Source organism: Anguilla anguilla, chromosome 6 (genome assembly GCF_013347855.1).
Source record: "Anguilla anguilla isolate fAngAng1 chromosome 6, fAngAng1.pri, whole genome shotgun sequence".
NCBI lineage: Eukaryota > Metazoa > Chordata > Actinopteri > Anguilliformes > Anguillidae > Anguilla > Anguilla anguilla.
Genome location: NC_049206.1, coordinates 39865620 through 39882729, shown reverse-complemented (window position 1 = coordinate 39882729; position 17110 = coordinate 39865620). Strand labels below are relative to the sequence as shown.

Below are 17110 nucleotides of genomic sequence, written 5' to 3'. Positions count from 1 at the left end.
TTTCAGAGCACTTGGGTTGTATAAGAGGGAAAGATACTCTGGCTAATTAAGAGCTGCTGACACGTTTATGGCTCTGATGCAGCTTGCATTCTCCCACATCAATATGTAGTCTGTAAGCCAGTACTGCTCCTGTTCTACTGCTCTTTCACAGATACCATTCCTCATATTTTTAATAATAATAATAATAATAATAATAATAATAATGTTTTTGATAAGTTTGCCTTGTGTAAAGCTTCTCAATTAGTAAAATACATTTTACACCAAAAGGAAAATTCATCTCAATCACTATCAATGCGGCTACTTGTTCACCACAATGCTCACATACATCAGATGAAGTGAAGAGGGAGAATTCATGCCAGTCAAACTGGGGGATGATGGGATGATTATGCAGAAGGATGAGAAAACCAGGCAAAGAATTTTGCCAAGTCACATATCCCACTCTCCTTACCTCCACACTCTTATCACCTCCCTACTCTCCCACTCTCATCACCTCCCCACTATCCCCCTAATCTCCCACTCTCATTACCTCCACATTCTTATTACCTCCCTACTCTCCCACTCTCATCACCTCCCCACTATCCCCCTAATCTCCCACTCTCATTACCTCCACATTCTTATTACCTCCCTACTCTCCCACTCTCATCACCTCCCCACTATCCCCCTAATCTCCCACTCTCATTACCTCCACATTCTTATCACCTCCCCACTCTCCCACTCTCATGATCTCCCTTCTCTCCAACTCTCATCACCTCCACACTCTTATCACCTCCCCACTATCCCACTCTCATCTCCCTTCTCTCCAACTCTCATCACCTCCACACTCTCATCACCTCCCCACTTTCCAACTCTCACCACCTCCCCACTATCCCCCTACTCTCCCACTCTCATTACCTCCACCCTCTCATCACCTCCACACTATCCCCCTACTATCCCACACTCATTGCCTTCACACTCTCATCACCTCTACACTATCCCCTACTCTCCCACTCATATTACCTTCACACTACCACACTTTCATCACCTCCCTATACTCCCAGCACTTCTCCAACTCCCACTGGATGAGTGTGAGGAACAGGTTCCAGATATACATACTACTGAAAGGAACCAGGCTTGTACCCCTGAGCAAAAATCACTAACCTTACTTGCCTCAGTATTGTACTGTATATCAGGCTGTATCAATGAATAGTTTGAAAACGTATAAGCTGTGTACTTTGCTCTGGATAAGGGTTTCTACCAAACAAATAGCAAGGCAGCTCCTTGCATGGACAACCAGTTGATACTGAATACTTGTATTGCCATTATTCTGGATAAATATTGAAATACAATGAGAACTGCCATATTTTCAGCATATTAGCAGCAAGAAAGAATATTACTTCATCTCTAACAGAAGACGATACAGCCAGGGTAGTCTGATATCTGGTTTTTCAGGAACTTTTTGAAGAACCGCAGTGAATAGGATTTCTATTTTGTCTAAATATCAACCATGGCTGGTTTTATTAATAAGATTCATTACATAATCTTGCATCTGAGGGAGCAGGAGAGGGAGGGAGAGAAAGAGCGAGAGAGAATCAGAGAGTCCGAGTGAGAAATCAATGCTGAGGTTTTAGGCCCACATGTACGGCTCTTTTGTTCTACAGAACTCCCACGTGCCTTTTCAAAGCCCTTATGAGGCCAATTCTTGCATGTTGCAGTTGCCGGGCAACCCACCAGATTTCCAAAGACAGACATACTCAATATCCACCCCAAGAAGTCCTTCACGATACACACATATACGTACACTCCTGCTATTTCAGACTTTTCATATTAAATAACACAAGCAAATTAACAGCTTAAAGTCCCGATTCCAGTGTCACAATCATAAAGGAGTCTGTACACAGGGTCATGGAGGTGAAAGACTGAGCACCTCAGTGAGGCAGCAGAACAACCCAGAAGGTTCCAGAGAGACTGATACCCCACTATGTGGTTTTGGGGTTTAAATTAGGGATACTCAATTCTGGCCTTCTAGGTCAGTAGTACTGCTGGTTTTCTCTTCTGCTTGACAGTTCATAATGCAATGATGCCACTGATTGGTCAGAGATCATACTCACCTGGTGCGTCAGGTTATAAAATCAGTCCCTGACTAATGGGGAGGAATAAACATCAACAGTACTATTGGCCATCAGGGCCAGATACGAGTATACATGTATATATGAGTGTATGTGATATCGGCCTTGGGCACCATGAAAAGAAGCTCTCAAACTAAATCCAGTATTACTGGATTGACCTCCAACTTCAGTAGATTACGGTTTTAAAGGAAATGTTCTGAAAGCTGTCAAGGAGTGCCCCTAGCCAGACTGTAAATGTCAAGCAGCCAGTTATCCCAACATTCCTCAGTGAAAGCAAGAGAAGACATGTCCTTTCCTGAGAACGAAGACAAGGCAGATGAGGACTGACGTCACTCACATTCTCCAGTCCCCCTCCAAAAAAATGAGACTCAAAATTATTCAGTTTATAAAGTTCATGGTCTTTTATTGGAAAAAAAATTAAAAGACTAGCATGTACAACTTGGAATGAACGAAAACTGTATTCAGATGAACAGCTTTGAAGACTTTTTTTGTGCTGAAATCCTAAGTACTGTAGATACACAAGACCGTTCCACACACTCCTGCCATTATGCAGAAAACAGAAGTCGTTAAGGTCAACTGTTTTCCTTGCCGAAAGAATGACTCCATTTTGTAAACGATCACAATCAGACACAATCACCTCCACACAATTCCCATCCTCCCCCCAGGAGTGCAATGCACAACAAAGGACAGTTTTGAGATGCCCACATGCCAAACTACTTTTTACTTGCCCCTCCCCCCCACCCACCCCCCATTTCTATTTTATTCGTATTGTTGGAACACACAGCGACTTGCTTCAGTCTTCTGAGTTTCAATCTCCGACGGTGAACTTCTCCGTCTCCCAGTGCGAACCACGTAACCATACAGACGATAACGCCACTTCCGGTGGAATCAGCGCGGGTTTTTTTTTTGTCTTTTTTTTGTTGTTTTTTCGTTTTTGTTTTTTTAAATTGGCCGCAGAGTGCCCCAGCCACAAGCCGCATGCATTAATAAAATAAGAGGAGAAAGAAAATGGCCGGCCCAAACATGAGTACGAGCAGGCGAAGCCAAAGCGCTTCCGGTCTGTTTAAAGGTAGCACAGGCATTTGGGAGGAGACCACTAACCATTTCATGCAGATATATTTTTTTTTGTATCTTTTTCTTTCTGTGGGAACAGAAGTTTTTTTTCCTCAACATTCAATCGTGTTTTCTATACAGAAACAGTATGAATAAATGAACATTTTTGCAAGAGGTAAGTAAAACATTTGACTGATTTTTTTTTTTCTTCTAAGAGGGAGAGGGAAAGGTCAGGAGAGCTTCATTTTGCAGTCATCATTTGTACAAATTCTGTGGAGAGACAAAAAGAGAGCATAAAAACAGGGCTGTTTTGAAAGACAGTCAAAACATAAAGGCTACTCAAGTGGCTTGTTAATTTTTCAATCAAAGGGAAAGAGTGTTAAAAAGTTCAGAGACAAATCGTCTAAGGCTCACGCGGTAGTTCGTTTATGGATCCCATACAGTATTTTCCCAGAAGCCCTCACTGTGAACCGTACCAGGGAAAGACCTGAATCTGCTCCGTATTTCACAGGTCAGCAGGCCCCCGTCTACAGGTAGGAGGAACTGACAGGCGCTGAATAGGAGCTGTTACCTTCGTAATTGACCTGCCCGTCGCCATCGATGTCCGCCTCTCTGATCATCTCGTCTACCTCCTCGTCCGTTAGCTTCTCCCCCAGGTTGGTCATGACGTGACGGAGCTCGGCTGCACTGATGTAACCGTTTCCATCCTGGAGAACGAAGGAGGGAGGGAGGAAGGAAAGAAAAAGAAAGTGTATAGCAAGATAGACAGAGAGAGAGAGAGAGACTGAATCAGCTGGAGGAAGTACAGGGAACATCCTTTCGTTTTTTCCAATGAAGCCAGCAAGCTACTAACGATTCGGTGCCAACCAGCGGGGCACGGAGTCGCTATGGGAACGCACCTTGTCAAATACCCGGAAGGCCTCGCGGATCTCCTCTTCGCTGTCTGTGTCCTTCATTTTCCTGGCCATCATGGTCAGGAACTCTGGGAAGTCGATGGTTCCGTTGCCTGGGGAAGAGCGAGGCAGAGTCAGCTCCACTGGAAGACCCATCGAAGAGGTGCTCAACCACTCACACACTGGAACCCAGAGGATGGGGCAGCGGCAGCCCTCTCGCACGTCTGTTTCTTTAAGTGCTTTGCGTCTTTTTTATCAAGCTCCGTGATGGAGGGAGAACCCAGAATGAGGCAACAGCCATTTTTTAAATGTATTGACTTATATGACCAGTGTGAGATTAAACCCAGAGTGTTGAGGGATGAGACTGGTGACAGGCTCTTGAGCGTGAAAAGGCGTGATCTACTGGTCTCAGGGAACAGTGCTGCCAGCAGAACTGACCACACATTTGGGGGTGGGGGGTGGGGGGGGTGGGTATCAGCTCTCACAGTGACAGCACTTCTAGCACACTGTAACTCTGAGCGCAAGAAAATTAAATAAGTCATCCTGAGATTTAGTGAAGGCATTCACAAGAGACTGCAACTTCCCTGCGACTCCAATCTCGCGTGACTGCCTCTGGTGCAGACGGAGACAAAGGACTTCATCTGCGTTTGAGCAGTGTGACTTACTTTACATAAAAAGGTTACGTATTCTCTGTACAGCTGAATATTTATCAAAGCGTTCAGGTTAAAGACATTACTGCAGTACAGTACAGTGATGTCCCACCTGGGAATTAAGCAATGCAACCTCCAGGAAACTCAGGCTCTTCAATTCACGGTGTCAATGAGAAAAAAAATGTTTTCCCCCACTTTGAAATGCATTTTGTTAATATTAATAAATAAAGCGAAATAATAATTGATTAAATGAATCTGGTCTGTGCTTGTAATATTTTGATCACGTCATTTCTTACACATTTACAGTTTTCAGTCAAGGCTAACCTGTTCCTGGAGATCTACGATCCGGCAGGTTTTCATTTCAACCCTAATTTGGCACACCTGATTATACTAATTAGCAGCTCAAGATCTCTAGCTGTCCAATGAGAAGCGGTTTCTTAGGGTGGGAGTGAAAACCTATCGGACGGTAGACCTCCAGGAAAAGGGTTGGGCAGCCCTGTGCTAAATACACTTCTGAGGTGGACAGTTAATAATGACCCGTTTTACACATCCCTTTATACATGCGTGTCGAAACGCACTGAAATGAGTGTTGAGTAAAGTTGTGAACCTCTTACTTACATTCCCTCCATAAGAATTAGGTCTGATCACCGTTCACCGAATAACAGTCCGGATTTGATTAAGAATGAATGAATAACTTCACAATGAACCGTTGTTAGATCTTTGTTAAAGCTTTTTTGTACCAATATTGTTCTAACAAAGGACAGTACAGCAAAGCAGGCACGTTTCTGTTAGTAATTTGTAATGTGGACAAGAAGGGAGCAATTCTTTTGATTTTATTTAACTTACTGTGTAATTAAGCTTAAGAAAGTCGTGCTGAACATACTCAAGGGAAGATTAAATATATGCTGAATAAACACATTCACGGGTGAGGAAACATGACATTACATAATTCTAAGACACTGCATGGCTGAACTAATACAGTGTGTCAAATTAGATCAGATCAGCAGTCCATTAACAGCTTGATCGGACCTAATTACCCATGAGCTCGGCTGGGACGAGGGCCGTCACGGTACGGAAGGTCCCCGGAAACAGCGCTGTGAAGCTCTGCCCTCGTCTCAACGGCCACGCTGGCCAAAACAACAGCTGCTGATTGGCTCTTTCGTCCACCGATCCCGCGTGAGGCGCGCAGAAAAGCCGGCACTTTTTGTTGTGGTGGCCCCCGGCTGACCGGGCCGGGCCGTCTGCCACCCCGTCTACCGCGTGACCCTGCAGCGAGGAACCGCCACGCGCTCGCGCTCCCCAAAAACAATCCCACGGGAAACTGAGCCCGAGGAAGGCCAGGTTCCTGGTAGACGGCAGGCATGCAGAGCCCTAAAGGGTGTTTGTTCTTCCACCCCTCCCCTCCCCCATTTTTCTTGATGCCTTTCTGCTCATTACCAGGATTTCCATTTAACCTACACCATAACCAGAAGGACATATGCAACCAGTACTATTTATTTAGTCTCCTCATGCAGATTTGCTTTTTTTTCCATATTGAACATTTATTTATTATTCTACTTCTTAGAATGCACCATTTGAGAATTTTGTATTTTGAATTTTAATACACACTAGCCCTTTAAGTCGCACATTTTCACTGACAGTTCCCGAATTTACAACACGCTCAAGGGTACGGCGTCAGTACCCCACCTGGGAATTCAACTCGTAACCCTGAGGTTGTGAGTCCAGCTCCTCAACCACAATATCGCCTCAGTACGTAGTCACACTTAAAATGAGAGCCAGCAGCTATTACAGAGCAGAGACACCTGCACTGAAAACAAATATTTGCAAAGGGCCAGCAGAGTCTAGAAAAGAGTTTTAACAGCCGTTACACCCAGCATGACACAACCTGTCAGGGAGCCACCGCTCATTCCACAGAGACGGCGAACCCTCATTTCGCTGGAGCACCGAAGAGACCAGTTTCCACACGGAGACGGAAGGGCTGTATTTACATTTCAGTTAAAACTGCTCCATATCGCCATGTCATCTTGAGCCAAGGCATTGGTATTTTAACCCTATACACTTGGATTGGTTGGGGAGGGGGGGGGGGGGGGGGGGTGTGCTCTCCGTCACGGTCATTCCCAGTATTTCCTAGGCTTTAGCCGCACCTTGGGTTTTGCTAGATAGAGAAAAATAGAGCACAGTGACACAGATACATAGGCCGCTCTATTGACTCCCAATAGAACATTTAGATGCAAATAGGGGGGAAGAAAAGAGCAGGGGAAATGTTGCTGCATTTATCACACACATCATTTTGCATAAGCCTGCGTGTGTTCACTGGGGAGAATGCTAATGAATGCAATTAAATGCATTTCCAGTGTTTCTCTCCAAACGGCAATTTTGCAAAATAACAGTCACGGTAGCGTAATGATTCCGTGTTTGAGACGCACGCGCCAACGCTATAATAATCTTTACTGTACAGAAAGTAACACGTCTGAGTAATTTATATCGGGAAGAAACCATGCACAAGCTGCTTTCTGAATTCTAATTTGATTGACCTAGAAAAAGAACAAGCCTTGATAAGAACATTCATCCCCTTCCCCCCCTCCTCCACTCTCTTCCCTCAGTACTTGTACAGAACAGTTTGTTCTTGAACGGCGGCACTTAAAATTGCCGCTCCGCTCCTTCGCGGTCTCGCCGCGCGCGGAAACGCGGGAGAGAGAGAGAGAGAGAGAGAGAGGCTGCGGGCGGCCTCGCCCCGGGCCGTCCGTGGGAGTGGACGGCTCACGCGGCGCCGTTTTACGGGAGTGAGGGCCGTGTCCGTTCGGAACGGCAGAAGGCCGCGCGTCGCCCCGGTTGATCGGACGCTAGGCGGAAAACAGCTGCGTGTGCGTTTCCAGCGGATTGCAGCGCAGTCAATAGTGCAAGCTACGCGGGATCTCAGCAGGAGGGGGGGGGGGGGGGGGGTAGGGGCGGGGGATTTCCACTCCACCTGCGATCTTTATTTACGTGACTCATGATTTCGCATGACTTATACCGCGCGCTTGGCAGAGACCCCAGCACAGACCTTGCTGCCATAGTTAACAGGTGCATGCGTCGTCTATTCCGACGGTAGGATGGGTTTGCATGTTAGCGATTCAGGTTATGCCGTTCTCAAAGGCACAAGAGGACGGAGGACGGAGTGTGGCACAGTGGGTAAGGAACTGCGCTTGTAACCGAAAGGTTGCAGGTTCGATTCCCGGGTAAGGACACTGCCGTTGTACCCTTGAGCAAGGTACTTAACCTGCATTGCTTCAGTATATATCCAGCTGTATAAATGGATACAATGTAAAGTGCTATGTAAAAAGTTGTGTAAGTCGCTCTGGATAAGAGCGTCTGCTAAATGCCTGTAATGTAATGTAATGTAATGTAACAAGACCAGTACCTATCACTGGGATGGCATACCACAATGATAATTACTGAATGCAATAACGGTCTTCGCCACCATATGAGGCATTAACTTTCTTTTTGTCTTTTTCCTTTTTAAATTATACCTGAAACGGTATACAAACTAAAGAGGCTGTGTGAAATGCTTCTGGATTAAAAAATGTAACCACTTACAGATTGGGTGCCGATAAGACATACTGGTGTTTGGCTCGTGAACACTTTGTACTTTTTGAACGCATCATTTTAGTGAACAAAACAAAAACTTCATGTAAGGATTCGTTCCTTTGGTTCAGCTATCAGTAAGTTGCTAACTTCCCATTTGTTGAAGCCTCCCATTTGCTCAAGCTGCACGCCTATTTAGCAGTTTTCATCATTGGGCTCCGTAATAGCCATTAGCCAATGACAGCATTGATCCTCTAGAGAGGGGCGTGCTCTCCGAGCCTCTCCCAATCGGTGTGATTGAAGGCAACAGTTCCTGACCTGAAAGCGGAGGCAATGAGGAACAAATAAATAAAAGGAACCGGGTCGGCAATGAGTTCCGCACTCAGCAGTTCTACCACTCCCTCCCTCCGATGTCCTCGTATTGCAATGACGAACGCTCGCCTGAGTGAAATGAAAAGCAACTGGCTTTCAGCCATTAGCCCAACTCTTTGATTATGTGACATAACGTAGGCTAAATAAAACGTGAACAAAAAAGGACATGTTTTCAGTATGCATTTTCCAATGGATTCTGTACTAATAAATTCATTAGAAATATTGCTAAATATTGTGCTCTTTTTAGCTTATATTGTTATAATTAACCCTTTGATTGCAAACAATTTCAAAACTTCCGCCAATTATTTGTGAGTAAATCCTACATTAGTAAATAGCACAAAAATGGATGTATTTATTTTTAAATGTAGGTTCAATGTTGCGAAAAACATCTGAAGAGCATAACAACGGTCTACTGTAGGAATTCACCAACAAAGAACACAAAGGTGACTTGTTTCTGAACAGTTCTTCACTGAATCAGTTTGAGAATGAGCCTGCAAGACCGAGCTGAGCTCTCTCTTCGGCCGCCTGGAGTTTTCAGTCTCTGCAAGACTCGCTTTCTCATTCACGAAGAACGAGTCTCAAGCAGGAACCAGTCGTTCTCCTGAGTCTGAACGAGAACGAATCCCTTTAGTCAAATGTGTCCCCGATAGGAACTGTACACCCACCGCTAATCAGACAGCCAAAGGTCGTACAGCCTTCGCGTGATGTGTTTTTGTCAATTTTGCCTTGCTGCTGATAGGCTGTCTTGCGGTCACCCAATAGATAATAGTTTTTTCCCCAGAAGTATTTCACGTGGCCTCTGAATCATGGTTGACAAAAAAAAAAAAAGGCCATACACCACAAGCTGCCAACGGCCCGTACCGCAGTCAATAATTATCGCCGTGGTGTATCGCCCAGCCCTGGCAGCACCCCACCAAAAAATAAAATAATAATAATAATAATAATAATAATAATAATTAAAAATTAAAAAATGTAAAAGAAAAAAATCGAACCCCCACCCATCCGGTTACAAGACCAGAGCTAACATTACCCCTTTATGCTGCTCTGTACAAGCAAGTTAGCTCTTGCATGTCACACTCCATGTAAATGGTCCTGTGGGGAGGGGGCGGGGGGGTGTCACCGAAACCTCCCGCTCCCACCGAGAGCCGGGGAGGAACGCTCACCGTCGGCGTCCACCTCGTTGATCATGTCCTGAAGCTCCGCCTCCGTGGGGTTCTGTCCCAGTGACCTCATCACCGTGCCCAGCTCTTTCGTCGTGATGGTGCCATCGCCGTCCTTGTCGAATAAGGAAAAGGCCTCCTTGAACTCTGGAACCGCGAGGAGGCGAGAGAAAGAAACGTTCGCTTGTAACAACCACAGTTCCGTCACGCGGCGGCTGGCATCGGCTTCCGGAACAAAAGCCGATGTTCTGAAGCACGAGCCGTACGATGCATCATGTGCGTTCCTGCGATGTTTCACCTCGCACAGTCATCAACACAATTTTGCACTGGGACACTTTGTTATATCAGGTTGCTATTTTCATGCGATGTTGATATGAAATATTACATATATCGGCTACATGCTAAAACTGCCCTAGTCCTCTACCCTCAACTAAGCTTTAATTAACAAAAGGGATTGTTCCCCGAACAAATTAAAATGAACGCTTTCAGCATGATGAGAAAAAACTGATTTATGCATCATCCAGATCAACCAATCACATCGCTGCAACAGAAATGCATGCATTTATTAGTTTGAGTATTGTTCAAAACTTACCAGCGATTTGTTCCTCTGTTAATTGGTCAGCCTGTGGGGAGGGGGAAAGGAGAGAAAGACTCGTTCAGTGGTTGTTTCACGCTTTGCATTTTTCCAGGAGTCTGACAACAGCGTGCACTTATTTTTGATATCAGTTTCTCCCATGCACGAATGCACACAGGCTAAAAGTTTGAGTAGATAACAGGAAACTACTACGCTGATGTCAGAAATAGAACGGTTTGCTCTCCTGAAATGGACCGTTACGACCTTCTCCATTCTGCACCGAAGCGTAGAAAATATGTACTGGTTTCCTTCCGTACTACCGCGCGGTATTCCGTACACTGCAAGCCGATTGGTTGAGGGAAAGCAAGGGAGCCCGGACTGGCTGAGGACAGCAAACGAGAACACCTTGGCCAGTGGTGCACAAATTCAAAGTAATCCAACACAGCTGTGCCAGAACTTGTACTGCATCTTTGCAGAAGGAGGACTTCTCCAAACGGCACTGGCGACCCTGCCCCTCCGCCAGCTTCATTCAACCCTCAGGTCAGACACCGGGTCACTTTTAACCGTGTACTGCGGGACTCCACCCTGTCTGCCAGCGACAGCCTGGCTTTTTTCCCCCCAAGGCATAACGCGATTGGACCACGTACCTTAAAACACTTTACTAGACAAACGCAGCATTTCAAACAGCCGCGCCCTGACGGATCCATGCTAGTCTGTCAGGTCAGTCGCCAGGCTCTGGGTCCGACTGGCCCGGTGTTTCTCCCCCGCCGGCGCTTGGCTTTTCTCAGTGTTCCTGGTGTCCCGCAGACTGAAGGGGCAGCTCTGCGCGGAGCCCATTCTACGCGGCCCCAGGCGTGGAGACGTACGCACGGTCCATCCCCTCAAACCTCCCATTCCCTGACCAGGCTGGACCGTCTGCCCACCGCTGTCCGCTGCGGAAAGCTGGGCTGGGTTCTACATCGTGCCGCGCAGAGCCAGGAGCCAGAGACCGGGGGCACAGAGCCAGAAAACAGAGACCAGGAGCCAGAGATCGGGAGCACAGACCCAGGAGCACAGAGCCAGGAGCCAGAGACCAGGAGCACAGAGCCAGGAGCCAGAGACCAGGAGCACAGAGACCAAGAGCACAGAGACCAGGAGCACCGAGACCAAGAGCACCGAGACCAGGAGCCAGAGACCAAGAGGACAGAGACCAGGAGCCTGAGATCGAGAGCAGAGAGAACGGGAGGACAGGGCCAGGAGCTTCAGACTGGGGCTTTGCAGAACTTGCGCTCAGCAGACCCAAGTGTTCGTTCAGCCGTTTGTCTGATGAACAGCCTCTCCCTCGCCTCGCCTCGCCTGACCACGGGCTGCCCTGTGAGGTGCTACAGTGAACGACAGGGCTGCCCAGCCCTGCTCCTGAAGATCTAACGTCCAGTTGGTTTTCACTCCAGCCCTTAACTCCAGACCTCATTCAACAGTTACAGATCTCATTGAGCTGCTAATTAGCAGAATCAGGTGTGAGAGTAGAACTAGGGTTGAAATGAAAACCTATTGGATGATAGACCTTCAGGAAGCGGTACGAGCAGCCCTGCTGAAGAACAATCAGGCTCCTCACTGTGCTGGGCTTTCCAAGCTTCCAAAGCCTGGTTCCCGTTACAGCTCACGCGACTATCGGATCGCTTGCGGTGGAGCTGGGGCAATCCCAATGTACTGTAGGGGACATGGTCCTGTGACCCACTTCATCCAGAGAGAGAGAGCTCATTCTTAAGCGGACACGTGGGGTGAGTGGGGGGGGGGGGGCGGGGCAGCCGGACACTGCGTCAACCCTGCAGCATCACCGTCCCACTCTCTCCCTCCCTCACTCCATCCATCCCTCTACATCCCTGACTTTTTCATTATTTCCCTCCCACTCCCTCTGTTTTTCTCCATTTCTCCATCTCTCTCCACTCCTGTGGCTCTCGCTTTCTCTTCTCGCTCTCCCACTCTCTTTCTAGCTCTCTGTCTTTGCGGCACTTCTACGCGGGCTGGGCGGTGACACACTGGTGGCACTCCCTTGGCACACGGCCAGGAGGGTGTTCCCCCGCAGCCGGCCCCACCGCAGCAGTCACAACAGCGCCCCCCGCTGTCCAATACAATCTGAGCGTACACCAAACCTTCCTGTCCGGGGCTTGTGCTACAGGGACAGCACTGGGCGGAGGGGGTTGCTTGGGAAAATGCCACACGCAAATTTCTCTGTTTACACCTCATCAAATGGAATAGTGTTCCGATTCCCAAGTCGCAAGGCATGCCCCTGTGGCCAATCACAACACTACACTGTAGCCACCACTGATGGGTGTGAGGGAAGGAAAAATTCCACATGTTTCTGTAGACGTTTGGATATTTTGTGATGCCACACACCCACACATCACTAATGGCAACAAGGTTCTTGTTTGGGAACACATACACACCCATCTAGCTGATGCTACACCTTTGGCTTAAGCTTTAGAAGAGGTTAGGATAGGCAAACTGATTAAACGGTGGCTAGGCTAATATTTTCCATATAAGGTATGTTTTCACAAACTGCTGAGCATTATATCTGGACCGCAACAAATTAAATGTCCTTCCTGTTACTGGCTCTGCCAAACACTGGTATGGGATGTAAGGGCAGGCAAGTACACATCTCTATTAGGACAGCCGTGTTCAAGCCCAAGTGTCCCAAAGCAGGTCCAAAACGTGGGCCTTCTCTCCGGTGCACTGGTCTCTTCAGCAGTAGCTGACGCACAGCGGGATTATTCTGGGGTCTTAGACAGGCACCCGCAGATGAGTTGCGTGTAATGACTGCCAGCTCCTTCGCCCTAACATAACAGGTGCTTTTTTTCTCCCCCCGCGTACTCGGATAGCGACACTGTGGAACTGCACCATTTCCCAATGCCCAAAGTCCCTCGCTTGGGTCATTTAGCCAATGTCACATACATTGGGGTTAAAAACTAGACCATAAACTGGATTGTTTTGAGTTTGAATCCAGGGGGAACAGGAGCGTCTGTGTTGGTGCCCTTGTTAAAGGTACTTTCTGACCATGAGCCAAAGTCAAAACCCTGAATTCTAGGGGGCACAGAATGTGTGTAATTTCTTTAATTGTTTTAGGAAACTCAAGGCTGTAAACCAGCCTATTGTGTATTAAAAAGGGTGAATTAATCTTAATATAGGAGTTATTTCACATTAAGTACATCAGCACTGACTACAATTACTCAAAATATAAAATTACTTATGAATACACAGTGATGTTCTAGAGCAGTTTAAACCATCAAACCAAGCAGAGCCCGTATCTTTGCTTTATCATACAATGGACAACTCAATGAATAGCTGGCCTCACACAGACCGACGCAGCACAAAACGCTCCAGTATGAATGACCCTGGTGTTTTGTGCTAACTGGCCTTCTGTTTCCAGAGTCTCTGATCGCCTTTACGATCTTTCTTGGCGAATAAGGTAATAACAGTTCAGACTCTTCTATGCACGGGTTGTTTGAGGTAACCAGCCTTGCGGGACAATCAACGGTTGAAATAGAATGGTCCAAGAAGACACAGTTTAATCGGTGCTTTGACGAACTCAGCGCAATAAAACCAGAGATAAAAGTCGCCGCTTTAACAGACTGCAATGCTAGGTGTAGGAAGTGTGTTGCTATGCAGTACAATGTTTGGTATGTGCAGGGTGTACCCAAGGACGCTAATAAATCCCACTTGTGTACGAGCCAGGTTTCAACCCATTCGCAATAATTCTGCCGGAAAAACAGACAGCATAATATAATACCGGTATAACATCACCGCCCTGGAATTATTAGTCTGCCCGTATTACACATTCACCCGTATAGTTTCAATTAACGTTCCAGGCCACATAAACTTCTCATCAATCGACTGGATTGAACCATTATCGAACGGTTCGTTTCATGACGGCATATGGGCACATCTCAGTCACACAGCAGTCAATACAATTTCTGCGTGTATGTTAGTGGATTATTACAACGATAAAGCGATTGGATATCATTTTGAAATGCTAAATCGAAAGAGCTCTACAAATATAACAGCTATACCAGCTGATTAGATATGTAAACAGGCTTGATCAACGGGTTCAGTATGGGCAAAGGAAAATGCGCGCTGTCCTTTAATCGTATTTCATTCTGCAGCAAGTTTACTAAACCCATTTCCACCAAACCAGCAATACTAGCTACCCTCACAATTCAGAACAAGATTATCTGGAAGTCTATAACGTTATAGCAAATGCAATTATAGACTAAGTTAACAAGAAAGTTACAAGGTAAAATCTACGATCTAGTAGGTAGCTAGTTTGTAAGCAAAGGAGTCTAAACATATGCAAATATATTCCGTTCGAAAGGCTTCCCCCAACTGCTTGACAAAAATATCAAGATTCGCTGGGGCTTGGTCGCTGCTGACGCCGCTGTGTTTCTCGCTTATGTTTCAAATGTATCACTTTAATTCTCCAGGTGAATAGCCACGTTATATCATCATATAATCCCAATGTGGTTCAACGTTAATCGCCACTAAGAATGAAAGCAATCTGACCTAAAATCTCCGATGCAGCTAAAGCGACAAGAGCTGCCTTCAAAAATGCGCACATTTGACATTAGCTCACGCGGAGTCTCACTCGCGAACGACGCCGCGTCGAAAAGACTTGACGGTACTTTAAACCAGAGCCTAGCGTTAATATTCTCATCAATTTGACTATCTTCACACCCCAATGCAACTTAGCTTGGGACGTACCTACTCTGATCACAATGGTGGCTACGTTTCCCGATGTAAGCCATCGAACGTTATTAGCTAGCTAGCAAGCTCTACACAAATAATCGGCTTGCTAGCTAGTTGTCAATCAGGGAATCTACGTCGAAATGCCCGTTTGTTCCCTAATATAATATTAAAATCACATCATCGCACTAAAGAAGCTAAGTTCCAATACATACCATTTTTGTCGGCAATTGATCTGGGTATCTACAGCTAGACTACGCGGACAGCCGGCTCCCAAATAGATATCTACTAGCAGGCAGGTAGGTGTGTATCCTCTGTGGTCAGGTTCTATATAGCTGTGTATTCCTCCGCCACTGAGACCCAAGCCACTTCCTTATTTCTACACTGCAGGAGCGCAACTCCACGCTCCTCCCTAAACAACATCAAAACGAGGCGGAGACCGATCACAACAATAGCATATGTGGATCCCAAAGATCACCTCCTGGTTGTAAGCGTTGAATACCGCATTCAGGTAGGCTAAACGTCCTGCCCCGTGTGTCCCGACTTCCAAAGAGGTGAAGATCTTTCCTGAAGCTCACAATATCTATTTACATAATTTTTCATTCCATTCATTTGCAAAATGCTCTTATTCAGAGTGGTCTGTTCTTACAAATTATTCCCAGTATTTAAAATTGTGTGCGTACGAACGTTCATGTTTAATAGTTAACTGGTTTTAAGGCAATCTATTATTCCAAACTGACACCTAACTGTCAACAAAGAACACTAACTTTTTTTTTTTTTTTTTGCACAAACAGGCAATAATTTGCGCTGATGCTGTTTTTTGTTTTTAAAACCAAGTGAATACGACTGGAAGGACTACTGTTGGCTCTTCTAACACTCACAGTTTCACATAGAAGTCTAACCTTGTAGTAGCTGTGTGTGTAGTTATATACATATAGTCGATAGTGTATGGAACATGCTTTTAAACCTTTACTGCCCTTTTGGACAGGTCTCCCAGGAAAATAAATTATTTCTCTCAGTAGGACCCTCCTGGTAAAACAAATGTTAAAATCCATAAAATAGTAAAATAGTGAACAAAAGTTCACTATTCAGTAAACTGCACAAAAGGGGAAATTAAAATGAATGAATAAATAAATAAATAAATAAATAAAACTTATTTCCTCTGCTTTGTGGCGTCACAATGCAATGTGTAGAGCCACAAGTGTTCCGAGTTTTTTGGGGACAGACAATTTCAGGGGCTGGGGTGTTTGGTGCAACTGATCGAAGCTCTCATCTGTGCTCATGCGTTGCATCTTCTGCGGCATGACATTAAAAAGACACTGGAATACATCCTAAATATATGATACAAACGTATCAGACATGTTTATATTTTACACGTTTTCTATTCTGTTTCTTCATTGTAGAAATTATAGATTGCCTGACAAATCACCAAAAGTCCACCATTACAGAACGTTCTAGCAAGCGAAATAATGCAATCACACTGTGTTTTTAGAAAACTGTATTCATAAAAACGATCTTGCAGGTCGCCTTTGTGGCGATGCCATCCGTCCTCGGCCTAATCAATTGCGAGCCGTAATTCAAGGAGACAACCCCTATCGCACTGAACCTCGAGATCGAAATCTAGGCACTACTTTCAGTGGAAGGATACTCTTAGATTTAAGGCCTATTTTCCAGTTGACACTGGAGAATTTGCGGTCCTTTTTGTGACGGTGCACCCGATTGGTCACAGCAGACCTGCAATATTCTGCCCGGTGTATTGAACTCTATCATTGGCTACATAAGATCTGCAATGCGCCAAGCAATGGCGCTGGACAGTAGTCTAGGAAATGTAATGCAGTAACGTAAAAGAGAGGCTGATGGTATAATGTTGGGTTGTTTTATTAACTTTACTGCAGCTTATGCGCATATGATTTTGGTAATTTTCAAAAGGCTGGACTCAGCCGGGGAATATTATTTCTTTTTATTTTTTACAATGAAAAATGTAAACCGTGGCTAGTTTCCTGTGTGTGGGGAAGTACGTGAT

General features: G+C 45.8%; 1 protein-coding gene across 1 annotated transcript; it reads right to left on the bottom strand.

Annotated features, from left to right (window-relative positions):
* Window positions 1–2482: 2482 nt before the first annotated feature.
* calm1b (calmodulin 1b) lies at window positions 2483–15454 on the bottom strand. Its single transcript, XM_035422620.1, has 6 exons — window positions 15303–15454; window positions 10390–10420; window positions 9801–9944; window positions 4058–4164; window positions 3730–3865; window positions 2483–3428 (listed from the first exon to the last, which is right to left on the bottom strand). The coding sequence occupies exons 1-6, from the start codon at window positions 15303–15305 to the stop codon at window positions 3400–3402; spliced, it is 450 nt and encodes a 149-aa protein (XP_035278511.1). The 5' UTR covers window positions 15306–15454; the 3' UTR covers window positions 2483–3399.
* Window positions 15455–17110: the final 1656 nt, after the last annotated feature.

Bases quoted from the DNA above. Each gene is read 5' to 3' on its own strand.
- calm1b (XM_035422620.1), bottom strand. The intron at 9,945-10,389 runs GTAAGTTTTGAA...TCGCGGTTCCAG, and splicing joins AACAGAGGAACAAATCGCTG to AGTTCAAGGAGGCCTTTTCC. The intron at 4,165-9,800 runs GTGAGCGTTCCT...GCTCTTCCCCAG, and splicing joins CAACGAGGTGGACGCCGACG to GCAACGGAACCATCGACTTC.